The sequence below is a fragment of the Pyricularia oryzae genome, chromosome 3 (genome assembly GCF_000002495.2).
Source record: "Pyricularia oryzae 70-15 chromosome 3, whole genome shotgun sequence".
NCBI lineage: Eukaryota > Fungi > Ascomycota > Sordariomycetes > Magnaporthales > Pyriculariaceae > Pyricularia > Pyricularia oryzae.
Window position 1 is genome coordinate 1,269,305 of NC_017849.1, and position 26,115 is coordinate 1,295,419.

A 26,115-nucleotide genomic window follows, 5' to 3' on the forward strand; every position below is an offset into this window, starting at 1 on the left:
GTTGAATGATTTGGGAGGGTTTCGTAAAGACCGAAAAGTGGAGAAAAAAAGAGTGTTTAGTTGGTAATAATAGGAAACCGACCGGCGGTAGAGAATGGAAATTTGCAGAGGGTTGCGAGGAAGGAAGGTGGGAATACCGGGCTTGATTCTTTGGGATGATGGGAAAGAAGAGACTAGAGGTTATTTCGGGGCGAGGATCAACGGCTTTATACATATTTCCAAGACGAAGTGGTTAACTATTCCATGGCTGAGGTTACACTGTCGACGGCCACGATGGAGACGACCATCCCCTGGGGACGTCGAGACCAAGCGTGGGTATGATACGTGAACCAGACAATCAACGGTGGCTTGCGCGTTATGATTTGCAATGTTGCAGGGTAGGTGTGAATCCGAATGTGGAGGATCAAATGCTGTACCATGAGTTAGTTTATTGCCATGGCTGCGACTCAAGTGCAATCTGCATTGGTTCGTTGATTGTCTGTTCTTTCGTCGTCTGGTCGATCGGAGACCCTAGCCGAAAATGTCATCCTTGTGTTACTCCTATCCAGTGCTGTAACATTAGGTGGCAGAGTTACATAGTACAATACTAGGCCTACCTGTCTGCACCATGGACACCGTGGGCTAGACCAGCAAGTGGATCGAAACAATTGAGGCCGCAAAAGCAGGCCCAGTGACCATGTTTAAAAACTTGATGAATTCGCCACATTGGTCTCCAGGCAAGCAAGTTGAACCTCGAAGGCATGGAGTAATCGTTTTCAAAAACGTAGGATATACCTAATTTGTCAACTTTCCCGCAACCTAATTGTCCGTCAATTATGTTGCCAAAAAAGGTAGATTGTGAACTCGGAGCCCGGTCTTTTGCATCAACTGCTTTTTCGGTACCCACTTCTTCAGCAACGTCGATACCAGACAATCCCTGCCCTGCAACGACCCTCAACCCTGGCCCGTTCTCAAACCCCCCTTGCGTTTTCCCTTCTTGGACCAACAATCCCGGAGCGTTCACTCTTTGGTCACGCTAGCCGACACCGCGGTCCCTGCATGGATTCTAACCGTCTCATGTTGGAGATTCGAAACCAGCAAGCGAGCTTGACGATGGCTTCATGCCCCCAGCAAAATGGGGCTCATTTCGTCCAGTCGCATCGATCGTACGTACCACATAGTACGTAGCACAGTGATTGTCGCAAGCGCTTCAACACGAGACGGTCGGCCTTGTGATGCCGAACGATTCTCGTATCGTTCCGCTAAAGTCGAGTTGAAATCTCAAAGGCAGAAAGGCGAACAATTCCGCGCGCGGCGACCGAACGCAAGGAAGCCATACCGTACGCATTCTAGAATTTTGTGGATATACCAAATCAAATGAACAATGATCAAAAGGAAACGCCAATTTTCTCACATTGATCGCCCTCAGGAATCTCCACATGACCCTCAGTAACCCTGCTCTCATCATTCTGTCCAGTCTTGCCAGTGTCTACGACCTATTTGTAGATAGGCATGCAAGGCATGGTAGGCAAAGGGGTATGAAAACCAGGGACACCAAAATCTGCGCAAACTTTAGTCTTCAACACATGGAAATTGGGACTTTCTAGCGCCAGGAAAAAAAAAGAAAAAGAACAGAGAGTATATCTTGCTTTCGGAGTAGTCTCCAGAGGTTTGCTAATTAGTCTAGAATATAACAAGTATTGGGCTGCTGGCATGCTGTTGAAGCAGCTGTCTTTCTCAAAAGCTGGCCGCCAGAATTCGTTGGTTGGTGTACAGGTTTAGTTTGACACCCGCTTGTAAGGTAGGCAAGCTTGGCAAGTAAGGCAAGCTAAGGTATTTTTGGATAAGTGTTTTTCTGGTCGGTATGACCCTCTCAAATCGGATAACGGCAGCACTAAAATACAATGGTAAACACGGTCCCCTGCATATCCCCTTTCTCGGCCCCGGTATTTCTTTGCTTGTTGTCGGGGTGGCCGCCGAACGGTATCTTGGCGCCGACCATGTCTTGGCGCCGACGACGGTCGAAATTCCTATCAAGGAGTAATCATTGAAGGAAGAATTCTCCTAGCTTCCTTGGCGTTAAAGCGACGACCCCCTAAATCTTACGAATTGCATCGCATTAACAGACAACCCCCGTTCTCTGCCCACCAAAGATGCCATTCAGCCCATCATGTGGGACGATGGCGATGACGATCTTTCGCGACGCCTTGCCCAGATTGCAAGCGCGCGCTTGCGGCCGTGGGTGCCGTCGTGAACTCGATGTGATATATATATCGACTTGGTCCGCTCGTAGATCTGTTTGGATTGTTTTGTAGATCAGCTCAGCCAGAGTATCTCTTTCAACAGCTTTTTTTACATTCCTTCATTCACTTCCAAATTATATCACAATCTTTACATTCGTGTCTTGACTGGCATCGATTTTGCATTACTGCTCAAAGACTTGAAGTCCATTCTTTTCGCTTTCAAACCCTTTGTTTACCCCCTTTTTTCCCCAAAAAAAGCTCCAAAGAGAGTACTTGTGCTTGCTGCCAAACACCCGATATCCAATTTCTCAAGATATCAACCTTTTTTTTTCCCTACCGCCAAGATGAAGACCACCGGAACCATCACCGCCGCCCTTATCGGCATGGCCTCGCTTACCAGCGCCCACTACACCTTCGACAAGACCATCCTCAACGGCAAGCAGGTCGGCGGAGACAATGCTTCTATCCGCAAGCACCAGAACAGTTTCATGCCCATCAAGTTCAACAAGACCCCCCAGGGATCCATCACCCCTACCGTCGCCGACTTCTCGTGCAACAAGGGCGCCGTCGGTGCCAAGGACGTCATCCAGGTCAAGGCCGGCGACAAGATTGCCATGAAGCAGGGCTTCGGGGCCACCGGAATGCTCCACCCCGGCCCGGCTCAGGTCTACGTCTCGCCCGTCTCCGACGCAAAGACTGACAAGGGAGATGACTGGTACAAGATCCACCAGAGCCTGATCTGCAAGCAGGGCAGCCCCGAGAGCCTCCGCACCGACGCCTGGTGCAGCTGGGGCGAGGACAATGTCAACGCCGTCATCCCCGCCTCCATCCCCAACGGCCAGTACCTGCTCCGCGGTGAGCACATTGGTCTGCACGGCGCCCACGACGGCCAGGCCGAGTTCTACGTCGCCTGTATGCAGATCGAGGTCACCGGCAACACCGCCACCACCATGCCCGGCACCAGCGCCAAGATCCCCGGCATCTACAAGTCCACCGACAAGGCCGTCAACTTCAGCGTCTGGGGCCGCTCGACCAGCTACGACACCGCCCCTGGCCCTGACGTCATCCCCGGTGGTACCATCCGTGGTTCCGCCAACGGTGCCGGTGGCGACAAGACCATCACTGTTGCTGGTGGCGGTGGCGCTGCCCCTGCCGCTGCCTCCAGCACCAACAACAACAAGAGCGGTAACAGCGGCACCAAGAGCATCAAGGAGGTCAAGCCTGTCCAGGCCGCCGCCGCCGCCGCTGACAACAAGCAGACCTCGTGCAACCGCCGCCGCCGCTCCCTGCCCAGGCGTGCAGCTGAGCAGCTTGTCGAAGAGGCTGAGATGGAGCTGGAGGATTCCGAGTAAACTCTTGTCATAAGTAGTCGCACGAGTCGTGTTCATAAGGGGGGAGCTGGACCCGATCCTCACAGGGACCAAACCAGGAAGTTGAAAATCCTAGTTGATGATCCCCCCGTAGAACCAGCACTACCCCCAGGCTCTCTCTCTGCCTGCCTGTAACTTTACCAATTACCTTTGTTGTACATATAAATATATCTTGATGCTAGGCTCATCGAAGCGAACCAATACATATCCCCCTGGGAAAACCCATAAATTTGTGCCTTGTTTATTATTATGTCCCTGTGGTGAATTCTTGTAGTTGTTGCTTTGACCGCTGTTAAAATCCGGTCGTGGTGGATTGGGTGAGCCGGAGTTTTATCCACATCATTACCCCGATCAAGGTTCTGTCGTTCATGCGGGATCGTCCCGAAATAGCCAATGTGGGATATAATTGTCTTGGCAAGTGTCAAAAACAGCATTGAGGCAAACCGAAAGTCCAAGGTTAGCTGCTGCGCCTTGATCGCCGACAGGTTAGCGACTCAGGAAGAATGGATAAGCATTCCGGTTTTTGGCCCTATAGGGCACCTGTATCAACATGTAGAAAGACTATAAATCTGCAAAGGTGCGCATATGTCAGTTCCTTCTGGTCTTTCTTTTTCCCACCACCCACTGTCATTCAGTCGAGGTTTGCAGTAACTTGCCCTCTTTTCCTTCTTTCTCTTTTCTTTTTCTCCTTGTTTCTTTGTTTCCTTTGTCTGTCTTGATTTCAGTCTCTCTGTACTTTTTTTTTATTCATTTTCATTGTCCCTTTTTCTTATATCCACAACAAATCGCCATCATGCTTCCCACCAACCTCATCGCCCTCCTGCTGGCCGCAGCCTCGGCCGTCGACGCTGGGGCGCTGATCCCCCGTCAGGCCAAGCCCCTCGCCCTGCGCGTCACGTCCTTCAACATCAGGTTCGACGCCGAGGTCAGCAGGCGCGAGAAGCAGGAGAAGGCCTGGAGCGACCGCAAGCCCGTCCTGGTCAAGACCATGGCCGACATTGCCGCCAAGCCGGCCACCGCCGGCGCGCCCGCCATCTTTGGGCTGCAGGAGGTGCTCAGCAACCAGCTGTCCGACATCAAGAAGGGCATGGGCGCCGGTTGGGACCATATCGGCGTCGCCCGCGAGGACGGCAAGTCCAAGGGCGAGTTCAGCCCCATCATCTACAACACAAAGGACCTCAAGGTGGTGACGAGCGCGACAAAGTGGCTCACCGAGACGCCCGACAAGCCCAGCAAGGCTGCCGGCGCGGGCAGCAGCCGCATCGTCACCCTGGCCGTGTTCGAGCACGTCGCGACCAAGAAGCGCTTCCTGCACGCAAACACGCACCTCGACAACGTGTCGCCCGAGGCCCGCATCGCCGGCATCAAGGTCGCCGTCACCCAGATCCAGGACATGCTCAAGGCCCAGGGCGGAAAGCTGCCCGTGTCGCTGACCGGAGACTTCAACTCCGTCGCCGGTGGAGACGCCGCCAAGGCCCTGGCCGACATGAACTTCGTCAAGGACGTGCACGACGTCGCCACCAAGGCCCAGCGCAGCGGAGAGGAGCTCACCTACACTGCCTTTGAGCAGGGTGCTGGCCGTGGCAGGATCGACTTTGTCTGGATCGGCCCCAACGCCGACGCCCCCTACACGGTGCAGAAGTACGAGGTCCGCGCCAACTTTGTCGACAACCTCTTCATGAGTGACCACAGGGCCGTGGTTGCGGATATCACAATGAAATGAATTACCTAGCTAAAAGGGCTCTCTTTTGGCTTTGGGAAGGTGTACAGCGTTTCTGTTTCTTGGCTTGTATTGTTCAGTACATTTTTGTTTAGTACCTTGCTGTTTTGGCATGGGGGTCTCAAATCATGAAAAAAAAGACAGCGATTTCGCGAAAAAAAACCACTTCTCTGTGCCAAACCTCCCGTCCCGAATCTTTTGTGCTTCAGATCACGTCGGGTGACAAGATATCAAAGGCCCGAGTAAACTATACAAACGGATCCGCGTTCCCGTTCTGGCCCTTGACGATGCCGCCAATGTCACTCGTCACCCAGCCGCCGTAAAAGTCGCCCGGCTGAGGCTGGACCTTTTCGCCGTCGACGTAGCACTCCCAGGGAGCGTTGGCGTAGAAGGACAGGTAGTCTTTGATGGCGACGAAACCCTCGGTCGGCTTCTCGTACGACCAGACCTTGTTCTGAACCGTTTCGCCCGTCGTCGGGTGCGTGATGGCGTGGTACGTGGCGTGACCTTTCCACTCGCAATAGGTGCGCCGTGCAGTCTTGGCCAGAGGGGCGATAATGGAGGAGGGTGGGAGGTAGTATGCTGATTGTTCGGTGGGGGTTTTTTTTATTTCTATTGTTAGCATACCCAAGGTACTTGCTGGAATCGATTGGATGCCACAGGGGGAGCAAGGTTCTGATGGCTACACTTACTGGGCGGGTGATGGGTTTCTAAAACCCAGTAGGCGTCCTTGGTATCAGCGATGAGGTGCCCGTCCCACTTGATCTGAATGTGGCGGGAAATCTTTTGCAGCGCTGGCGGACGGGGAAACGTTTGGACGTTGAGCTTTTGTATACCTGCCATCGCGATGTATCTGATTTGTACCATAGATGTCAGAGCTCGATGCATACAAGTCGGGTAAGTAAGACTTGTGGTTCTTGGAAGTTGCCGTCCATGCAGAGGATTGGCTGCGGGGGAGCTATGGCATTGTGCAGTTGGCTGAAATAGAACGAGTGTGAGGCTGGAGCACCAAAATTGCCACCCCATTTCCCCGCTCCTGCTTCAACATCGAGGTGGTTAACTTCGCCCATGTCATCTGAAGCCCTTCTTGAACCCAAACCAAATATTGATCAAGATCCCGGATGTCCCGGCTACTACGTCAGTGATTATCATCGATCAAACTTACATGCCAAGTTTCTTCCCATACCTGCTATCCCAGTCCTAGTTCCTCCTACCATCATGACAGGCATCCATCCCCTTGCTCCCTTTGTTTACGATATACAGCACTACCCTTGAAAGTTGCCAAATTGAATGCAAACAAGCATTTGACATAAATCCTTGGCACTAGCTCCGGTTATTTCCTTGGAACAACTTCGCACCGCAGTGGTTGCATCCATCTAGATTTGATAAAGGGGTATTCTGAAGCACCTGAAAGTCCAATGGCAGAATATCAAGCTCATTGTCCTGGTAACCTGATCCCCCGTTCCCGCATTGTAGCTGAGACTTTGCCAACCCAAACAAGCAGGGAAGGTGCACTCGGGTTGGCTTTGCTCATACTCCTTTATTCTGTGCACACAATTCTCTGTAACAGTTTTACCTGAACTAAAGTGCCTACCTTACCTACCTAGGTACCCAAGGTATCGATCTGGTAGACGTCAGAAAAGTTGATTGATGGCGTGTCAATTTATGGTGAGAAATTAATATGGTTCGTGACTAGCGTTATTAATACTAAGAAATAAGTTGTTATACTATTAAACAGAACACATCATGATCTCCGTCCACGCATCACATCATTAGCTTTTCTCGCCAAATCAAACCTTGACCTCCCCCTTGAGAATCAAGTCCCTGGAACTAAACCCAACATCGACACCGATGGAACCGGTCGGCAGCCTCCAGGCCTGCGCCTTGGTGTCCCAGAAGCTCAGGTCCCTCCTGGTGAGGTGGAACTCCACGGCCTTGCTCTCCCCGGCGCCGAGCTTGATCTTGTCGAACCCGCGAAGACCCCGCACCGGCGTCCCGCTCCCAGCCTCGCCGGCCGGCAGGGAAACGTACAGCTGCGGCACCGCGGCGCCCGCGACGTCGCCCGTGTTCTTGACCGTGGCCGTCACCGTCGCCAGCACGTCCCACAGCTCGACGTTGCCGCCGGGCTGAACCTTGGCGTCGGCCGAGGGCGTGCGCGGGGCGTTGGACGCCGACACGGTGGTCTTGAGGCCCGAGAGCGAAAAGGTCGTGTAGCTGAGCCCAAAGCCAAACTCGTAGGCGGGCGTCTTGTTGTGCGCGTCGAAGGCGTGGTAGTCGATCAGCTGGCCCTCGACAAAGTCGGACTGCCAGATGTTGGGGTCCGTGGACTGGAGCAGCTCGGTGCTGTTGACAAAGTTCTTGTCGTAGTCGTCGACGCTCGCGCCGATGGTGTAGGGGAGCTTGCCGCTGGGGTTGACGTCGCCGAAAAGCACGTCGGCGATCGCGTTGCCGGTCTCCTGGCCGGGCATGTGAGCTGCGATGATGGCAGTGACGTTTTTGTTGTCGCGCCAGGGGAAGACGTTGGGGGCGGCTCCGTGCGCGACGACGACGGTGTTGCCACACCTCCTGGCGGTCATCTCCACCACCTTGGTCGAGTCCCATTCCGGCAGCAAGGAGAATCTATCCGTTCCTTCTTCGGCCCAAGACTTCACAAAAACGAGACACACGTCTGGCTGTGGGGCCAGGTTGCTAAGCCCGCCAGCGACGATAAATTTGTTGTCTGTAAAGTACTGCACCAGGGCACCATAGTCCCTTCCACGCGCCTTGATGGCCTCCAAGGGCGACACCACGTAGCTGAAGCGTCCAGTTCCGGAGCCGCCGCCGATCGGCAGAGTCCCAATGTCATAGTTGCTGAAACCAGTCATGTTGAGCCCTGCAGTGTACTCTCCGACGGTGAAATCTGCAGCATCGTTGCCGATGACGGCGATGTTCTTAGGCTTCTTGAGCGGGAGGGCTTTGTTGACGTTCTTCAGGAGGACGGTGCCAGCCGCGCCGGCCTCACGGATGAAGGCTCCGTGATCGGCACGCACGTCAACCAGCGGACCGAGCGTATAGTTGTGTGGCCAGGGGCCAGTGTTGAAGCTGCCAGGAATCTTGGGGCCAGTTTCGTCCACAAGGGGGAAGCCTTGGTCCTGCTTGAGCTGGAAGTAAGGTGCCATGATTCTCTCAATCATGTCGTCGACGCGGTCGACAGGGAGTGTGTTGTTCTTGAGCGCGGTGGTGACATTGTCTCCAAAGAATGATGCGGACCCGACGGAGGTAAAGGAGAGACTCCCGGGCATGTTCATGTCAAGACCAGCCTCGATTGAGGCAATTCCGGTGTGAACAGCACCCCAGTCAGACATCACATAGCCCTGGAAGCCAAGCTCGCCTTTTAGCAGACCGTTGAGGGCCTTACTGTTCTGGCAGGCGTAGCTCCCGTTGATGCGCTGATAGGAGCACATGACAGATGCGGTGCCGGCCTTGACGGCGTTGTACCAAGGCCAGAGGTAAGTCTCATGCATGGTCCGGTCGTCCATGTTGGATGAGACGGCTTCTACCTGCACGCCGTTCACGACACTTGGGTTTCGTTGAGTCTCTTGCTCGTTGCCAATGAAGTGCTTGGTGCAGGCCTGAACTCCAGCCGACTGTATCCCTTGGACCGTCTGTTCAACCAGGACACCCGACAGATACTTGTCGGGAGAGTAGCCCTCCCAGTTGCGACCGCCATATGCAGAGCGCCCTAATGGCCCGACCACAGGACCCAAGGCTACGTGGCTTCCCTTTCCTTTGAACTCTTGGGCCATCAGCTCACCTTGCTTGCGGACCAGATCGCGGTCCCATGTGGCAGCCAGGTGGAGCTGAGCCGGAAAGACGCTGGCAAGGAGTGCCTGGCGGATAGCGGCTGGACCATCTTGAAGACATAGGCCTTTGAAGTTGAGACGCGGGATTGGAGCGATATTGCCGACACAAGGGCCAGGTGTGCCTGCAAAGATGGTTAGTTCCAATCATTAGGGTACAGCAGACTGGTGCATATCCTTGGACTCGGGAGCTTATACGTACCAGTTACCATGCTTGCCTTTTCTTCTGGCGTCAGCTTGCCAACAAAGTCCTTGGCCTTCCCAAAGCATCTTCCCATCCTCCAGCTCCAGATGTGTGTGCTGCCAGAATATGTATGTTAGCAAGGCATCGCTCAGTATGTATTACGTCTAGCATTTATTGATGGAAATCCTTACGGGACGGATACACGGCTGGACTGCCACCGTACTGATCGTACTTGACGCCAAACTGTGCTTTGGACAGTTCGGTGCAGGCAAGCAGCGCCAGGGAAGTTGAGAAGCGCATCTTTTGTGACAAGATCAGGCGAAACGCAACGGACCAACAAGAACAAAGATGGGTGGCAGAAGACGAGGGGAGAAGGTCCGACGTACGGGTCTCTCTGCGTCCTCGTCCATTATTTTATACCATTTAATCAGCCGGCCTTCGTACAATGGCAAACAGGCTACCTCGTTCATGGTGACAAGAAATGATCCTGGTACTGATCCTTGCCTATAGGAATATTGGATCCATCCACGAGCAAATACATTGCCGGGAAAACTTTTCCTGTCTCGTGCGATTGGCCACAGGGGGGATCGGCCCTTTTGTTGAACAGCTGAGGTTAGTCTTGTAAAAAATCGTGTATACCACGTGCTACCCCATCGGAACATTACTACCAGTTGGTATAAGCTTCGTGTGATTGCGGAGAAGATGCTTCCTCAAGTCATGGGGAGGAGGCCGGAGGGCTGTCAGGAGAGGGTCCGCTTGCGGGGTTGATCTTCGCCTTGAGATGACCAAATTTCTGCGCAAAGGGATCCATCCTTGGATGGAAAAAGGCGTCCATAGACATCCACATATGGTACATGTGCATTCTTATGCGGATGGAGTCCAAAAGTCGGTAAGACCGTGATGACTTCAAGCAGATCAGAGCGAGTGCGGGTTGCGAGTATTGGGAGGGCTTGAAACTACCAAGTGCTGAGAAAGAGATTTGATATTTGCAAGTTATACGAGAGGCAGTGGCATCCGGTCGGGAAAATCAGGTAAAGAGAATGAAAACAATATTGACAAGAACAAAAAAAAAAAAAAAAAAAACTTGACTTCTTTCCCTACCCCGTACTTGGTTTAGGTTTGAAATCCGGAGATTGACTTTTAGTAACCTAATGACGACAGCCCACCTGGGGCTGGATATGGGGTAAATGGGTCTTGGTCGTATATTACGACGCACAACGTGGGACTTATGTCCGATGCTACCCTCATAATGCCTAGTGATTTTTGCCGGCAGTGATGGACGGAAACACAGGTGTACGAGAGCTTCTTCAAATCGTTCGAAAGTCCCAAGTGTCTTGGGCATCGCGGGTCTCGGTCTCTGTATCCACTCCCATCGGCGACGATCTCTTGGTTTCCTTGGCAGCCGCGGCTTCCTCTCGAGTTCGCAAGCCTGAATTACTCCGGCAAGTCCGGCAAGTCCGGGGTGGTGGGTGAAATTACATAGTAACCCCAACAGGCATTCTGTTGGATTGAAGCCCCGCATCACACGTGACAACTCGGTGGGGGAAAATTTTAGATTTCGCCTCCGCCGCAACGAAGCACATTGGCAGGCCGGACAAAACTACCCGCTGCTGGCCATCCACTATCCCTGAACAACCTACCATCAGTATACGGGGCAGCTGTTTGGAGTCTTCACGATTCATTCTGCAGCAGTCTTTCAGGGCGTCCACAATGTCAAGAACAAAGCAAGCTGCCCGTAAAAACAAGCGCAAGGCAGAAACGCAGCTTCAAAATGCCCCCACCAAGCGTCTCACGCCGCCCGACGACGCGCCACAGGCACAAGCCGCCGTTGGGCAAAGCCACAATCTGAACGCCGTGGTCTCTTCCGAAGAGGTGGAGGTGGCCGTCGACACGCTCCGCACCCTTGCGCAGCACCCAGCTGCCATCAAGAGCAAGGCGTGTCGAGATCTGCGCTCCGCCGTGTACGACTTCCGGCAGGCCTGCACAACGGGCGCCAACAGCACTGGCGATGGATCTATGAACTTGACGGCCCGTATTTCTGGTGCTCTGGTTGACGAAAAGTACACAGATGCATTGGTGCTGCTAGCAGAGATGCGGATCCGCAATGAGGCGCCCAAGTTGGGGGCTTTGTGTCGTTGGGTCAGAGACCTGGACGTTACGAGCGGGCTGTCGGTTAAGGGGGCCGAGGCTGGATTACCGCCTTGGACGGACAGGCAAAGGTTGTTGCTGAAGGTTCTGGATGCCATTTCGAGGGTGACCGGAACATGGGATGTTAAACACGTTCCTGTGTCGATAACTTCCGACCCAGTCGCTATCCAGGCTATTTGGAGCTTGCGAGAAGAAGGCAAATCGTGGCCGATGCATCAAAGCGTTTTGGACGGCACCATCTTCAAGTCGTGCGCTACAGATATCAAGGAAAAATTCCAAGTTTTGGAGCGAACACCAGGGCCCGATCGAAAGCCCCCGAATCTCCATGACGCAGTTCTTTACCTCAGTACCGACAACGCCGTCGAGCTGTCATCTACCCCTCCGACCATCACGCATCATCACCACCCGGCTGTCCCCAAGCTATCGCTCATGAAAGACGTACTCTCACCAGACGAATGTAGAGCTATTGTGGGCGCCATGGAATCCGTTGGCTACCTCCCCGACGCCCCAGTCCGCGACGATGGTGCCGAAGCGAGCATCCTCGCACACAATGTGTACTGGATTGTCGACCAAGCCTTCCATGACAAGCTGTGGGACCGCGTCAAGCCGTTTGTGCCTGCCATAGCGGATGGCCGCAAGGTGCATGGTATCAACCGCCGCTTCCGGGTGTATCGCTACGTCCCCGGTGCGGAGTATCGAGTCCATTTTGACGGCGCCTGGCCGCCCTCAGGGGTCGAGCCTGGTACCGGCAAGTATCTATGGGACGCATCACCTCCAGAGAACCCACAGTCTAGCCTGTTCACCTTCCTGGTCTACCTCAATGACGAATTTGAGGGTGGTGAGACGACGTTCTTCACGCCGAGTCTGCGTGAAGGTGTTATGAATGCGTACCCTGTGAGGCCAATAATGGGATCGATCGCACTATTCCCTCATGGCGAAAGCAAGGGTGCGCTGCTGCACGAAGGAACCGGGGTTCGCAAAGGGGCAAAATACATCATTCGAACAGACGTCGAGTACGATGTCAACCCGGAAAAATAGCAGCAATGCACATTCGAAAGCACATATCTTGTACAGCGTTGTTTCTCGTTCTCTTGTTCTCGCGTCTGCTGCGCGCAGCCTTGTTCTGTTCAAACCTAAAAGTCTTGATCCACCGGGTTTCCGGAAGGATGTCGACCAAAAGAGGGACTCTACTGTCACGCTTGTTCCAAAAGCCGCGCTTCAGCCGTCACTGAATGACAGACTGAACCCCAGCAACAACGACGGTTGCTGGAGACTGTAAAGTACGAAATACGGGTTTCCCCGCATTGTGGCCACGCTAGGCCATTTACAATGAAGCCACACCATGTCTCCTCATGCGGGGAAAGCGATTCATGACCCGAAGCTGGAGAGAACTCGGGGACTTTTTTGATGATTGATACCCCATGAAACTGCGTTGCTTACTGTACGCACCAACCCAACCCCCCACGAATATTGGTTTTGTGGGGGTTCTTGCTAGCGAGCTGGCAGCTCCCAAATTGCAAAATTTCATGATCGGCACTTTGAGAAAGCAGCCGTTACCATGTAGCTTATGATCAATGTAAATCCACTTGGTTTCTTGGTCCTCAAACTGAAGTGCAAGATTCGAATCTAAAGCAAAGTATGGACGACTATATCGACGCGGCTGAACTGTCAAGACACAACTCTAAAAGCTCATGTTGGATAGTCATCCATGGCCAAGTATGGGATGTCACTGGTAAGCCTGTCCATATTAATTTCCGTGTCTTGGAAGTCTCCTCTGTCTTGTCATTCTTCGTTAATGTCATGCAGTCAGATGGGTTTGCGGCTTCTTGATACTCCTCGTGCTGGCCTATGAAAACTCAGCCCCATAGCTCATATTCGGCACCCATTTCTGTCCGGCTAGTCTGGAATGGAGCGAGAAGCATGCTGATTATTTCTAGAATTTCTTGAACTCCACCCCGGTGGTGCCCGCATCATCTTAAAGTCCGCTGGCCGGGATGCGACCTCGTCGTATGAGTCCGTCCATGACCCGGACCTCGTCACCAAGACGCTCGCACCGTCATGTCTCGTAGGCACCATCAACCCGCAGAGCACAACCCTAGTGCCAACAGCAGAAGAAGTCCCGTCACCAGCAACGGACGATTCTCGCTCTGCACAACCGATACATCCACCCCTCACATCCATGCTCAACGTCTCAGACTTTGAGCGCGCCGCCAAAAAGTACCTTTCCGATATTGGATGGGCTTACTATTCGTCCGGGGCGGAGGATGAGATCTCGATGCAAGACCCGAGACGCATCTTCAACCGCATCGCCCTCCGCCCACGCATCCTCCGCCACGTCGAAACCATCGACACGTCATGCAGCTACTTTGGTGGGCGCATCAAATCCTCGCTGCCCATCTACATCACCCCGACCGGGCTGAGCCGCTACGCGCACCAGGACGGTGACCAGTGCCTGGCCCGGGCGTGCGGGCACGAGGGCATCGTGTACTGCATGCCGACGACGGCGGCGCACGAGGCCGTGTTCGGGGCGCGCACGACCCCCAACCAGCCGCTGTGCTTCCAGCTGTACACGGGGCGGGACTACGACCGGACGCGCGCACTGCTGCGCAAGGTCGAGCGGCTCGGCGCGGCCGCCATCTTCGTCACGGTCGACAGCCCCGTCATCGGGCGGCGGGAGCGCGACGACCGCATCAAGGCCGCCGACGGCGAGGACCCGCTGTTCGCGGCCGGCGTCGCCAAGTCCGGCAGCATGACGCTGCTGAACCCGACGCTGACCTGGGATGACCTCGACTGGCTCAGGGCCGCCACCAGCCTGCCCCTCGTGCTCAAGGGCGTGCAGACGGTCGAGGACGCCGTGCTGGCGCACCGCGCGGGAGTCGACGGCATCGTGCTCTCCAACCACGGCGGGCGGTCGCAGGACACGGCGCAGGCGCCCATGCTGACGCTGCTGGAGATTCGGCGGCATGCGCCGCACCTGCTTGCGCCCGAGACGAGGTCCAGGTTCGAGGTGTTCCTCGACGGCGGGGTCAGGCGGGGGACGGACGTGCTCAAGGCGTTGGCGCTGGGCGCCTCGGCCGTCGGGGTGGGCAGGCCGGCGCTCTACTCCATGACGAACGGATGGGGCGAGGCTGGGGTCAGGAGGTTGATCATGATGCTGAGGATGGAGATCGAAACCAACATGGCGCTTGCTGGCGCGACGAGGCTGGGCGAGGTTGTGCCGGAGATGGTCAATACAGAGCGGGTGGAGCACGAGGTGTTCAGAAGGGTAAAACTGTAATGGCACTTCATGCCAGATATTAGAGGAGTATATTGCGTAGATACATGGCCATGTTTGCTGCAGTCAATCACTGGATTATACTGTCCCATTGAAAATTGTTTCTGTTCAAGCACTGTACATTGCGCAGTTAACTCATCAAATCTGTTCCTCGAGACAGCCAAGCCTCGACATCAGGACGGTGGAGAGAAGATGGGGAGGCGCAATTTCGACAAGAAATGGGATTCATTGGGAAACGGATGATTGGACCCCCACGGTGCCACCCTATGATTTTCACCCCCACAATTCGGGTGTTGCTCGGAGCAAAAGAGAATGGGGTGCCCCATGGGGCTTGGGGAGCAGTTCCGGCTCACAACAACTTTTCGCCAGCTCTGCGCTGTCGGGTTATGGGACTTTCAAATGGAGACAACTCCTCACGGCCGCGTGCGGTTGGAATCACAACGATACCAGAGAGAAATCGTAAAACCAGGTCGTTTTCCGTGTCATCAGGATTTGCTAAACCATGGGTTCCTCGGCTCACCGTTCCTTTCCTTCCCCACCGATACTCGTTGGGGAGTACAATGCATACCGGTAACCGGTCGGTGTACGTGGAGATGCGGAGTTCACCCCCACAGGGCAAAAGAACTCGACCATCCACCTAACGTATGGTTGACTCATGGAAGGCATGTTTCCCGGGGCAGCTCTCCGACGGCTTACCTTTGATAAGTGGGTGCAGAACAAAGTAAAACGTTCTTTCAGTCTGAGACTGGCTGGTTTTGATGAACTCACAGGAATAAACTGCCACAAGCTTCGTGTGAGCAATACACCATTTCCGCACGAGCAGGAGAACATGGCAGACAAGACCGAGAGGCCTGTGGCAGAACAGGATGACGACATCGGGAAGGATGTTGACGCGCCGATGGTCGGAGGGTTGACCATGCCGGCGAAGTTGGCGGCGCTCAGCGAGGACGAGTACCGACGGTTGGGTCGCAAGGCGACTCTGAAGATGGACTTGATCATCATGCCCATCATGGTGGTCATGTATATCCTCAACTATCTGGATCGGCAAAACATTGCTTCGGCAAAGCTGGCCAACATCGAGCGCGACCTGAGCCTAAGCCCTGTCCAGTACCAGACGGCCGTTTCCATTCTTTTTGTTGGATACAGTAAGTGTTGACCAGTGGCACTTGTGAAGTAGCTGAATGACATGTCAATACTGCTTACTGACATACAATCTTTTTCCACCGATCAAGTTCTGATGCAAATCCCTTCGAACATGATTGTGGGCAAGATCAAGTGGCCAGGCCTGTATATCTGTCTCGGCATGGCTGCTTGGGGTATCGTCAGCGCGCTGATGGCCATTGTTCACAACTACGGTGGCCTACTCGCCGCCCGCATATTTCTGGGTTTTGTCGAAGCCATCTTCTTTCCCGGCGCGCTGTATTTCCTGTCGCTCTTCTACAACCGCAGACAGTACGCCTTCCGTACCGCCATTCTTTACTCGGGATCCCAGCTCGGCAATGCCTTTGGAGGTCTTTTTGCAATCGCCATCCTAAACCTCGAAGGGAAGCATGGGCTTGAGGGCTGGCGTTGGCTGTTCCTTGTGGAGGGTGTTATGACCACCGGCTTGGCAATCATTTTTGCCTTTATACTGCCCAATTCCAACAAGAAAATCCTGACCTTGACGGAGGAAGAGTGCGAGTGGGTTCAATGGAACTTTATCAAAGACCAGGGGCAGGAGGACAACTCGGACGAGATCACGGCGACCAGGGGCCTTGTCCTGGCGCTGACCGACGTCAAGACGTGGCTGCTCTGCGGCACCCTGTATGCGACCTACATCGTCGGGGCCGTCGTCAACTTCTTTCCCTCCGTGGTTGGTGGGCTGGGGTACGACCGCAACACGACCTACGGTCTGACGGCTCCCCCGTTCATCCTTTGCGTCTTTTGCATGCTCATCAACGGCTTCCATTCGGACCGGACGCAGGAGCGGTTCTGGCACGTGGTGGGCCCGCTGGGCGTGACGCTGGTGGCCAACGTCATTGCCGTCTCGACGCTGTCTATCGGGGCGAGGTACACGGCCATGATGCTGCTCCCGGCGTCGTTTTACTCGTCTGCCGTCGTGACGCTTTCGTGGATCACGGGCTCCCTGTCGCAGCCGGCGGCCAAGCGCGCCTCCGCCATCGCGCTCATCAACGCGCTCTGCAACACGCCCAACATCTGGGCTAGCTATCTCTACGGCGGCGCTCCGCGGTTCCTCGTAGCCTTCATCGTCAACCTAGCTGCCACGGGGCTGGCTATCGGGTTCGCGGCCGCGACGAGGGTGTACCTGGGCAGGCAGAACGCGAAGCTGGACCGTGGTCAAACGCTGGGGAAAAACGGACCGACGGAAGCACAGCTCGCGGGGAATTACCGGTATTTGCTGTGATTTTTTGATTGGCGGGGAAGGATTCCGGTTGTGATGACGGACGAGAGCCGTCTGGATTTGGTGAGCCTGACCTAGTAGTGGTAATCTCGCCGTGTGCCCGAAGAGGTCAATGCGCGATCAATATATTGAGATGATCTCCGATCTGGGCCGCGGCCAAGAAGACCGTTGCGACTATTGAATGGTGGGGAAAGGCTTCAAAAGGAAGAGCTGAACTCGTTGGCGCCTTTTGAATTCCCGCTTTTTTTCATTGCTGCAGATTCGCCCCGAACTCGCCAAGTGACTTGTGAAGCACAAATAAGACCCTAACCCCGATTTGTGATTTGACCCCGCACCGGATCTTGCGGGTGCTTGCCGGTTGATGTTCAAGGTGGAAAAACCAGGCGAAGAAAATGCGCGATGCAATGCAAAGTCCAGTGCAGAGAGTAAAATGAACTGGAAAATTATCGTCTGAAAAGTAGGTCTGACTCCTTCGCTTTTAAAAAGAGAGGGAAATTTTTTTTTGATACTTCGTAGATAGCTAGGTAGGGATTACCAATAAGGGGCCGTCCAGGATGCAATCAAGAAAATGCAAAAGCATATTCAATTCAAGGAATCAATCACACAAATCACATTGCATTGTCCGCCTGTGCAGAACCTTCCAGTCCTTGTACCCGCTCGCCCGCGGACTTACTCCCTTACGCTTTACGCGTTACGCACGTACCCACGCTACCGCTATTAATTGAGTACAATTAATGTCAAAACCCATTGCTGTCCCACTTCAAAGGAAACGATCAAATGTCATGATACGCCATACGTCCGCACTCATACACTCTCTCAACCAACCAGACTAAACAGCCACTCGTTCAATCCCAGGTCGCGTCCCGCTAAGTCGCTCGCGTGGCTTTCACCTGGTTCCGAGAGGCTTGATTTGATCCACGGGGAAAGGAACCAGAGTGGCTTGAACCTCGCTACGCGACGTGTTAATTGACGTCAAGAGAAACAAAGGAGAAGAAAATAATAATAAATAAAAAAAGGAAAAGAAAAGGAGAAACCCACAACGAGGATACATACTGTTTTGTACGGCCAAGAACCGGCGCGGGGAGCCGCCACCGGGGTGGCCCCAACACTAACCTTGTTCCTGGATCCCGCGGCCCGATCCCCCGACCGACATGTCCCCGGTTGAGGGCACCGCGGAGCCTGTTGCTGTTAATGGTGATGGTGATGGCGGCGCCGCTACCACCGCCGCTTCCGCAGCCGCTTCCGCGCCTCCACCGGTCGCGAGGCGCCGGACGCATCGAAAGTCGAGGCACGGATGTGCATACTGTAAAGGAAGGAGGATAAAGGTGCGCTTTTTTTTAATGGTTTTCATCTCATGTCAATTGGATGGATGGGTGTTCATACCATCCCCATCAAGCCTTTCGCTTCATCGACCTTGCTCGTCGTATCTTTTGCCCATCCTGGTTTAGCCCTGGCACTGTTTTCTCCATCCTCGTCCCTTTTTCATAATAGAAAATGGCTGCATATACTACCAACTCTGCCCAGTCTGACGATTCACATATACACTTGACATTGCTTTTCTTCACCACCTAATTACCGCAGCTCGCTTGAGTCTTGCGATAGTTGCTTCAAACCCCAGCCCTTCTCTTCTGGTCACATCTTGCACATCAAAGCTCACCAATCTTCCCTGCTCCAGTGCGATGAGCTGAGGCCGGCATGTTCCAACTGTGTCATTCGTGGGCTTGTCTGCAGCCTGAGCGCGACTGTGGCACCGGCAACCGACGGCAACGGATCAGGTAACGACGGTAATGGCCCGCTGTCCTCAACTTCCGAGGTTGGGCCGTTATCCAGCCTTATAGATAGCTCTCCCGCCGCTCCCGTCCAGCAACTGCCTCTACCACCATTACCGCCGACAACCGTACGCTCGCCTCCGCAAAGGCGATCATTTGGCCTATTCCCCCTAGCCACTAGGAATCTAGGGGCTCTCGCCATGGCAGCAACCAGTCCCCATGCGGCCCTTGAACAGCATTCGGCATCTGTCACACCCACTGCGCCTCACCAGCAGCAACTTCCTCCCGCCTCTCCCTACCAGCAAACCCCTTACACCAGCATCAGCTCCGGGCTTCCCATGATGACTGGTGGCCTGGACTATGACGACCTCCATCTCCTCCACCACTTCGTCACCTTTACCTCCAAAACGTTTGGTAACGCCCACATCATCCAGCGGTTTTGGGCCACTACAGCCCCGGAAGTCGGCTTCCAGCACCATTTCGTGTTACACGCCATCCTGGCCGTCGCAGGCCTTCACCTAGCACAGCTGAGCGTCCCAAACTCTGCCAAGCGCCAACACATACGGCGCAAGGTCGATCACCACTGGGATGTGTCCCTCCGACTCGCCACCCCGTTGCTCGGCGACCTCAACGCCGACAATTGCGATGCGTTGAACGTGTTTACAGGCTTGACGTGTATATACATATTCGCCCGCGGCCCTCAAGCAGGGAGTTATCTTCTATTCGACGCCGAAAGCCCCGTAGGAGGAGAAGGCAGTGCCGAGACACTGATCGCGAATGGGGCACTCAACGGGGATGGGTTGATCGATGGCAGCGCAGTGGCTGCTGCAGCCACCAGAGGCATAAGCACGACCGAGGAGTGGCTGGTGTTCTTCCGCGGCTTGCGGTCCGTCATGAAAGCAACCGAGACGGCCCGCAGGGCTAGGAAGGGACGTAGCATGAGCTCCGTCAGCGATGACCAGCCGTGGGGCCTGATGGACCAGATGTTTGGCCCCGACGACGTCATGACCGAGGAGGACCTCGACGAGCTCCACGGCGAAGACCAGGTCATGAGCGAGCCCGACGTGGAGCAGAGGCTGATGCACGACGGCAGCTCGGAGCGACGCTCCAGCATGGCCTCGGGCAGCCACCAGTCGTACTACCGCCGCCGCCGCGACCCCCTCGCCGACGGCGGGTTCGCGACCCGCAGCACCCCGATGAAGGACCTCCGCGACGTCATCCGCCAGCAGATCCGGGCAGACGACCCGGACCGCGAGGTGTACGCGTCGGCGTTTGCCGAGCTCGCGGCGTCGTACGCGACCGTGTTCGAAAAGGACATGAGCACGCGGCAGACGAGCGCGCAGGTCGTCTTTGGCTGGATGTACCACATCTCGGACGACTTTATCGAGCGCGTCAAGGCCAGGCACCCGGTCGCCCTGGCCATATTTGCGCATTTCGTCGTGCTGCTGAGCGTCCTCGAGCTCAAGTGGACCACCAAGGGCTGGCCCGAGCATCTCCTGTCTGGCATATACGACGCCCTGGGCGCGGCGGGGAGGCTTTGGATACGCTGGCCCATGGAGCGGGTCGGGTGGCTCCCTGGGTGATGGGGGGGAAGCGTAAGGAAATTGGGGGGCGACCAACTGGCTGGATGATGTTTCTACGATTTTCGGGCATATGAAAGTCTGGGGCTGGATGTTTTAATGGAGTTGCGCGAGAGGATCCGGCGAACAGTACACGAAATAAGGGCACCACAGGCGGGCGCCTGGTTTGTATTTTCTGGGGTTTTAGCATCCATCGTAGCAGCGGCTGCTTGCGATTCAGCTTTGCACATAATAATTTTCTATCAAGTACGAGAAGCGCATGGGTAGGAGGGCGATAACCAGTTCTAGAATGCTCAAGTATCCCTACAAATGACATTTATATGCAGGTTGGGAAAGACAGATACTTTAGGCATAGACCAGGGAAGCTTTTCTAGTGAGAACCTGAAGGTGAGCTTGCTTGCATTGCTTCACAGTCGATATGGTACGCAACCCTGGCCAGGTTGTGGTGCCGGCGGCCGTTCCGTCTGGTTAGTCCCAGAGGCAAAGATCTTGCAGCTGCTACATCAGTGCAAAGGACACAGGAAGGCAGCTAGCTCGAGGCAGTTAAAGAGTCGTATCTCGACCTTGTTTCGTAAGGAGTGAAGAACAAAAGGTCCTCTCAAACAGAAGTTCTTCTAGATAGTTCTAGATTCTTTGTGTTTTGTATAAGAGATACTATCAGGGTACTTTTGCAACCGACAAGGAAGATGGTAATACAATGTATGGAAAAAGGGCGGATCTGATGCAATACCATATTGCTTGTATTTGTATCTGGCTTGATCATATTCATGGATACATTGTACCTAACACCTATTCCGGACGCGGATGTGATCGGGGCGGGACTCGGGGATAACGCAGTAGAACTCCCATTGTGTGGGATCGACATTCATCTTCAGGCTTGCGCGCAGCAACTTAATTACGTTTGAATGTACTCGTAGTATTGTTACATGTCTTGCATAGAACAGTAGGAAAGAGGCAGTCGATGCCTCCTATAGGCTGGTCCACTATAAACCTATCTGGTAGACGCCCGATTGCCTGGCACATATCACAGGTGAAACGCATGTGTCCTGGGATGGAAACAGGGCAAGATTGGCGCACAGGATTGGAGGTTTGTGCTACAGATGATGGAGCCGCTGAAAATGGCAGATGAACGCCAAGGCTGGGAAGTTCAATTTTCCCTGCAGAAGACGGCAAAACACACGGCAAGTTGAAGACAGGGGTAGAAAAAGTTAAAAAGTTGAACCAAATCAATTCGCAAACGCTATGCAACAAAAGGCACAACAATGCTGTGCCTGCTACCCGAACCCTATAAAGAAAAAAGACCCATTCCACCCGACCAAAAAAGACGTTTCCCTCAAAACTAAACCCATCAGATCCGCCTCTCAGTTCGGGGCAGCGGAGGCGCCGTCAGTCTTGATAGCCTTGACCTCCTCGGGCAGGGAGCACAAGTATGGCGCATCCTGGTACAGGCTGAAGCCCCGTCGCTGTGCGGACTGCTGGGCCGTGGCCGACGACGCCGATGAGCCCGCCGAGAAGGAGGTGCTGGGGATCGTGCTTGCCGTCGGCGTGGCGACGCTGGCCTTGCGTGCCGCGTCGACCTCGGCCGGCATCGAGAAGAGGTAGGGTGCGTCGCGGTGCAGGGACCTGACGCGCTGCTGCTGGACGACGGCGCCCGTCAGGGGCTTTCGGAGTGCTTGCTTGAACATTTTTATTTTATTTTGTTTTTGGCTAGCTTCGTAGGATGGATAAGAAATGTAACTGATTGTGCTGAGACTGGCAGAGTTTGATGTTATTGCCCTGTGTCTTTCTTATTTTCGGTTGTTTGTTCGTGTTGCGTTGTGGAAGTTCAAGTAATCTCGAACCGATCAAAAGGTGAGCGCTAGATGGGACTTGGTAGGTGGGATGTGAAATGGAGAGAATGCAATGGCGGGCACGGGATGCATCGCGGGCGGTACCGACAGGTATTTAATCGCCCAGCCAGGCAAACGAATTCAGCTCGTCGCCAACAACCTCTTGCCGAAAGCTACAACAGATGCCAGCGGGCCAGCATCCGGAGGAAAGGAAGTCGTCTACCCCTCTCTGGGTCGGACTGTCGATGTGCTCTGATTGGTTAGGGACGTTTCTAGTCATGCCATTCCACAATTCGGTTCGGGCGAAAGGGGACCAGATGCACCCTGGGCACCCCTGATCGGACTCCGAACAACGGACAAGCCTCTCTGATTGACCCCATGTTTACTGCACATCTTCCCCAGCTTTTCCCAGTTTGCCCAGACAAGGCCAAGAGGTTGTGGGCTCCGGGATTTTGCGGGGACAGATGGCATGATTATGGGGGAACGCGGCGGAAGCAGCCAGAAACCACAATGTGAGATAGTGGCAAAGCCTGTCAAGCCCAGCCGCCAAGTTTGACAGGAAGACGAGGAATAACCCATCGAATCAGTCCTTCAAATGGGCCGGCCCTTGAATACTATGTACGACAAGAAAGTACCACGCATGCCATAGCGACTAAATTGTCGCTCATTTATCCGTCGGTTGCCAACATCTCCAAGAGAACCCATCTCCTATTTCACGGAGTAGTTGTCAACCGTGATGTTTGGTGCTCAGTTGTCATTCTCCGCACTCAAGAACGAACCCGCGAATTGACGATTCAATGCTTCAGCTTTGCCTGCGACCTGCCCCGCCGTAAGCAGTCTGTCATGCCCACCTGCATGAAGCCCGCGGTCGGCTGCATGTGGTGACAGATGTGTTATAAACCATTTGGTAATCGGCAGGCAGTCCCCAAACTTTTATCCAACCTTAGATGGCCTGGCCCGAGGACAGAACGGGTAGCTGAGCGCGGCATCCACGACATGTTTCTCGCCGATGAACCGATCCTCAATGTCCCTCTTGGCCAGGTGGAGAAGATGCGTGAACGATGTAGGCCTTCACTGAGGCCAGTTCTCAATCCACCGATGGGCCAAGTCGAAAAACAGTCGTCCTACCTCCTTTGCACACCGACGAAATCGTAAACACATCAGAACTGCCCTCCACGGGGAAAGCCACCTTCCCGAGCGACGTCTCTCCAGTATCGTAGCAGACCTGCCCACGATTATCTCCCCGCTCGACGTGACAGACCACCAGCACGCCATCTCCACGGAGCACCGCGAGATACTTTCCGTCTGCACTAAACGACAATGAGCGCACACTGGTGCTGACTCCTGCGACGACCTGGTACCACCGGACCCAGCAGGGTGTCTGGGCGTCCCATATGCTGATGAAGGTGCCCTGGGCATCTCTGGTCGTCACCGCAAACGTCTTGCGGACGGGGCAGATGGCCATCTCGCCCGTCTCAGGTGGGCAGGGGATGCGCTCGCGCAGTTTTGGTTCGGTTGACTTGCCGATTCCTGTGTCATATATCATGATGGCGTCAGGGGCAGCGGCAACTAGTATACGACCACTGGGTGAGAGGCAAAGCTTCTTGATCGTAACATCAGTGGGTACGTCTATATAGTGCCGCTCTGCAGGGGTTTCATCCAGGTTTTCCTGGTTCCCATGGGGCTCTCGCAACGCTGTGATCATAATGTCCCTGCCCTTGGCCATGGCAAGCAGATTGTGCTGCGAGGAAGTGACAAGGAAGAGTTCATTGGCACCAAACCACGTGTAAGGAGGCGGGCAAAATACGAAGACAGTTACTGTGCATTGGAGAAATTCTTTTTTGAAGTGTTTCCAGTACGTGGTATCCCGGTGGGTTACACCTGGGCGTACTTGAAATCCCCAAATCGTGTAATGCGACTGCTCGGGCTCGTAGATGGCGAGAACAAACTGTGTGGGATCGATAAAGGAAGCATTACTGATCTCCAAGCCCTCATCTAGCTCCTTTACATTCTGTATGATGGCTTGGCCACTGCGGACGTTGAACAATGTCGCTTTGGCCTCAGTCCAGATCAACACAAGCTTTCCATCTGGTGACAATACTGCCCCCGGTGGAAGCTGTCCCAAAGAAGCCAAGCGTTTGTCCATCGTAATCTGTAGAGTACTGAGACAGTCTTGCCTTGCCACCCATCCATGCGTCAGGGCAGCCTGTACAGTAGGCCGTAGTATCGGGTTCGGCGTCATCAAGTACTTTATGAACGCCTCTCCTCCGAGGCTAACATTGTTGTGCAGCAGCTCAGCCCTCGGGAACTCCACGTGTCCGTCCACATACCCTATCAAGCGTCTCATGTTGCCAGCAAAGGATGATGTCCTGGTCAAAATTTGGAACAAGGTCTCTCCCGCCGCCCAAACGTCTGCCCTCTGAGCCTTTTCCAACTGCGACAACGCAGCCTGGCCTGGTTGGGCGCTGGACAGCATGAGCAGCTCTGGGGCCATGAAGTCAAGACTGCCGCCAGCTGTGTTGACCAGACTGTTCTGTTGCCGAAAGGCTTTGCTGATGCCAAAGCCGCCGAGCTTGATCCACCAACTGCCGTTGGGAGGCATTTCCTTTATCAGTATATTTGACGGTTTGACATCTCGATGCGCAAACCCGGCCTCATGCACATAGCGCAAGGCCACCAAAATCTGTCTGGCAAGGGCTTTTCCATCTGGATCTGAGATCTTGGTCCCAGATAAAAGCTGGCTCTCCAAGTCGCCAAGAGCAAGATATTCCATGGTGACGTAGAGATGATCAGGATCTTCATACCATCCCATTGATTCGACAAAGTGGTAGTGGTACTGAAGCTGTGACAGTTTTGTTGTAGCAGTCAGCTCACTGGCAAAATGCTCAACATCTAGCGCCTCTTGTCCTTTTGGCTTGGGCAGCTTCTTGACGACGGGAAGACACCTCTTGAGGATTTGTTTCTTGGCCGTGTCGTCCCCATTGTTCCTGCGACGATAATACTCCTGGAGATGGACACTGCCGTACCCAGCGGAACTAATACATTTGACTTCCTTCCGAGCGACGTTGCCAACTTTGCCGAGACCGTTATCTCCAGCGTCGACATCATATTCGTCCCGAGGGGGCGGATCCTCTACGGCACCACCGTCTCTGTCGGATTCTGTGGTGAGCTTGGCGGTGGCGACAGGCTCAAGCTGGGCAGTCTTTTTTGGTGGGCCATTAAGCACAACCGATGAATCCCTCACCCTCAGGCTTTGATCCCTACCATCCAGTTGTTCAATCGGCTTTCCTTGTTCGCGCTTGCCCTTTGGTTTTGGAAATTTGCGCGGTTTGGATGCTTTGGGCTTGAAAGGATGCTGATTCTCGTTTCCAACTGCTTTCAGGTGCCCTGCTGGACTGCCCGTCGCTGAAGCCATAGCTGCCTTGCTTGGCCGTGGGCACAGCAGCAAAGGCAACTAACTGCAGGTCGGCAAATTTGTGCTGGCTCCCGGTGGAGGTGGGGAGTCTAAACTAAAATGTACGGTTGGGAACCAAAATGACTTTTGGTGAAAGGAAATTCTCCAGATGCATCAATGTAGAGCAGTAAGCAATAGAGGATAATTTTTGTGGGAGGAATTTTCTTTTTGTTTTGTTTTGTTTTCCATCTTGACTCGAGACTGATTGTCAAGGTTTGGGCGCGAGGATCCAACCGCTGTAACACGGGGCTTGCCAGGATCCCTGGCTTTTCCAACAGCGCGTCGCCAAGCGAATATATTGATCGTTTCTTCTCATCGCGAGCCC

General features: G+C 54.2%; 10 protein-coding genes across 10 annotated transcripts; 6 read left to right on the top strand and 4 right to left on the bottom strand.

Moving 5' to 3' along the window:
* Nucleotides 1-2,331: 2,331 nt before the first annotated feature.
* On the top strand, nucleotides 2,332-3,821 carry MGG_07631 (fungal cellulose binding domain-containing protein). Its single transcript, XM_003711508.1, has one exon. It carries the CDS (start codon nucleotides 2,567-2,569, stop codon nucleotides 3,572-3,574), a length of 1,008 nt encoding a protein of 335 aa, XP_003711556.1. The 5' UTR covers nucleotides 2,332-2,566; the 3' UTR covers nucleotides 3,575-3,821.
* Nucleotides 3,822-4,226: 405 nt separating this feature from the next.
* Nucleotides 4,227-5,492, top strand: MGG_07632 (endonuclease/exonuclease/phosphatase). The gene has a single exon (XM_003711509.1). The coding sequence runs from the start codon at nucleotides 4,386-4,388 to the stop codon at nucleotides 5,313-5,315; it is 930 nt and encodes a 309-aa protein (XP_003711557.1). The 5' UTR covers nucleotides 4,227-4,385; the 3' UTR covers nucleotides 5,316-5,492.
* On the bottom strand, nucleotides 5,324-6,270 carry MGG_07633 (uncharacterized protein). Its single transcript, XM_003711510.1, has 2 exons — nucleotides 6,005-6,270; nucleotides 5,324-5,894 (listed from the first exon to the last, which is right to left on the bottom strand). Exons 1-2 carry the CDS (start codon nucleotides 6,198-6,200, stop codon nucleotides 5,560-5,562), a joined length of 531 nt encoding a protein of 176 aa, XP_003711558.1. The 5' UTR covers nucleotides 6,201-6,270; the 3' UTR covers nucleotides 5,324-5,559.
* A 727-nt stretch (nucleotides 6,271-6,997) lies between these two features.
* Nucleotides 6,998-9,664, bottom strand: MGG_07634 (beta-glucosidase 1). Its single transcript, XM_003711511.1, has 3 exons — nucleotides 9,527-9,664; nucleotides 9,354-9,451; nucleotides 6,998-9,276 (listed from the first exon to the last, which is right to left on the bottom strand). Exons 2-3 carry the CDS (start codon nucleotides 9,427-9,429, stop codon nucleotides 7,103-7,105), a joined length of 2,250 nt encoding a protein of 749 aa, XP_003711559.1. The 5' UTR covers nucleotides 9,430-9,451; nucleotides 9,527-9,664; the 3' UTR covers nucleotides 6,998-7,102.
* A 1,381-nt stretch (nucleotides 9,665-11,045) lies between these two features.
* MGG_13440 (oxidoreductase) lies at nucleotides 11,046-12,521 on the top strand (the record flags this gene model as incomplete). Its single annotated transcript, XM_003711512.1, has 1 exon — nucleotides 11,046-12,521. The coding sequence occupies one exon, from the start codon at nucleotides 11,046-11,048 to the stop codon at nucleotides 12,519-12,521; it is 1,476 nt and encodes a 491-aa protein (XP_003711560.1).
* A 600-nt stretch (nucleotides 12,522-13,121) lies between these two features.
* Nucleotides 13,122-14,862, top strand: MGG_13441 (cytochrome b2; the record flags this gene model as incomplete). Its single annotated transcript, XM_003711513.1, has 2 exons — nucleotides 13,122-13,215; nucleotides 13,421-14,862. The coding sequence occupies 2 exons, from the start codon at nucleotides 13,122-13,124 to the stop codon at nucleotides 14,758-14,760; spliced, it is 1,434 nt and encodes a 477-aa protein (XP_003711561.1). The 3' UTR covers nucleotides 14,761-14,862.
* A 601-nt stretch (nucleotides 14,863-15,463) lies between these two features.
* Nucleotides 15,464-17,257, top strand: MGG_13442 (nicotinamide mononucleotide permease). The gene is made up of 2 exons (XM_003711514.1): nucleotides 15,464-15,902; nucleotides 15,990-17,257. The coding sequence occupies exons 1-2, from the start codon at nucleotides 15,587-15,589 to the stop codon at nucleotides 17,159-17,161; spliced, it is 1,488 nt and encodes a 495-aa protein (XP_003711562.1). The 5' UTR covers nucleotides 15,464-15,586; the 3' UTR covers nucleotides 17,162-17,257.
* Nucleotides 17,258-17,908: 651 nt separating this feature from the next.
* Nucleotides 17,909-20,873, top strand: MGG_07636 (uncharacterized protein). Its single transcript, XM_003711515.1, has 2 exons — nucleotides 17,909-18,483; nucleotides 18,834-20,873. The coding sequence occupies exons 1-2, from the start codon at nucleotides 18,310-18,312 to the stop codon at nucleotides 20,508-20,510; spliced, it is 1,851 nt and encodes a 616-aa protein (XP_003711563.1). The 5' UTR covers nucleotides 17,909-18,309; the 3' UTR covers nucleotides 20,511-20,873.
* Nucleotides 20,874-21,728: 855 nt separating this feature from the next.
* Nucleotides 21,729-22,510, bottom strand: MGG_16668 (uncharacterized protein). The gene has a single exon (XM_003711516.1). The coding sequence runs from the start codon at nucleotides 22,190-22,192 to the stop codon at nucleotides 21,869-21,871; it is 324 nt and encodes a 107-aa protein (XP_003711564.1). The 5' UTR covers nucleotides 22,193-22,510; the 3' UTR covers nucleotides 21,729-21,868.
* On the bottom strand, nucleotides 22,475-25,807 carry MGG_16669 (CAMK protein kinase). The gene has a single exon (XM_003711517.1). The coding sequence runs from the start codon at nucleotides 25,749-25,751 to the stop codon at nucleotides 23,424-23,426; it is 2,328 nt and encodes a 775-aa protein (XP_003711565.1). The 5' UTR covers nucleotides 25,752-25,807; the 3' UTR covers nucleotides 22,475-23,423.
* Between the last annotated feature and the right edge of the window lie 308 nt (nucleotides 25,808-26,115).

Excerpts from the sequence above, each read along its gene's own strand:
- MGG_07631 (XM_003711508.1), top strand. The coding sequence starts at position 2,567 with ATGAAGACCACCGGAACCATCACCGCCGCCCTTATCGGCATGGCCTCG.
- MGG_07632 (XM_003711509.1), top strand. The coding sequence starts at position 4,386 with ATGCTTCCCACCAACCTCATCGCCCTCCTGCTGGCCGCAGCCTCGGCC.
- MGG_07633 (XM_003711510.1), bottom strand. The coding sequence starts at position 6,200 with ATGCATCGAGCTCTGACATCTATGGTACAAATCAGATACATCGCGATG. Across the intron at positions 5,895-6,004 it reads AGAAACCCATCACCCGCCCA|CATACTACCTCCCACCCTCC; the intron begins GTAAGTGTAGCC and ends CCGAACAATCAG.
- MGG_07634 (XM_003711511.1), bottom strand. The coding sequence starts at position 9,429 with ATGGGAAGATGCTTTGGGAAGGCCAAGGACTTTGTTGGCAAGCTGACG. Across the intron at positions 9,277-9,353 it reads AAAGGCAAGCATGGTAACTG|GCACACCTGGCCCTTGTGTC; the intron begins GTACGTATAAGC and ends CCATCTTTGCAG.
- MGG_13442 (XM_003711514.1), top strand. The coding sequence starts at position 15,587 with ATGGCAGACAAGACCGAGAGGCCTGTGGCAGAACAGGATGACGACATC. Across the intron at positions 15,903-15,989 it reads CATTCTTTTTGTTGGATACA|TTCTGATGCAAATCCCTTCG; the intron begins GTAAGTGTTGAC and ends CCACCGATCAAG.
- MGG_07636 (XM_003711515.1), top strand. The coding sequence starts at position 18,310 with ATGTCCCCGGTTGAGGGCACCGCGGAGCCTGTTGCTGTTAATGGTGAT. Across the intron at positions 18,484-18,833 it reads GTAAAGGAAGGAGGATAAAG|TGCGATGAGCTGAGGCCGGC; the intron begins GTGCGCTTTTTT and ends TCCCTGCTCCAG.
- MGG_16668 (XM_003711516.1), bottom strand. The coding sequence starts at position 22,192 with ATGTTCAAGCAAGCACTCCGAAAGCCCCTGACGGGCGCCGTCGTCCAG.
- MGG_16669 (XM_003711517.1), bottom strand. The coding sequence starts at position 25,751 with ATGGCTTCAGCGACGGGCAGTCCAGCAGGGCACCTGAAAGCAGTTGGA.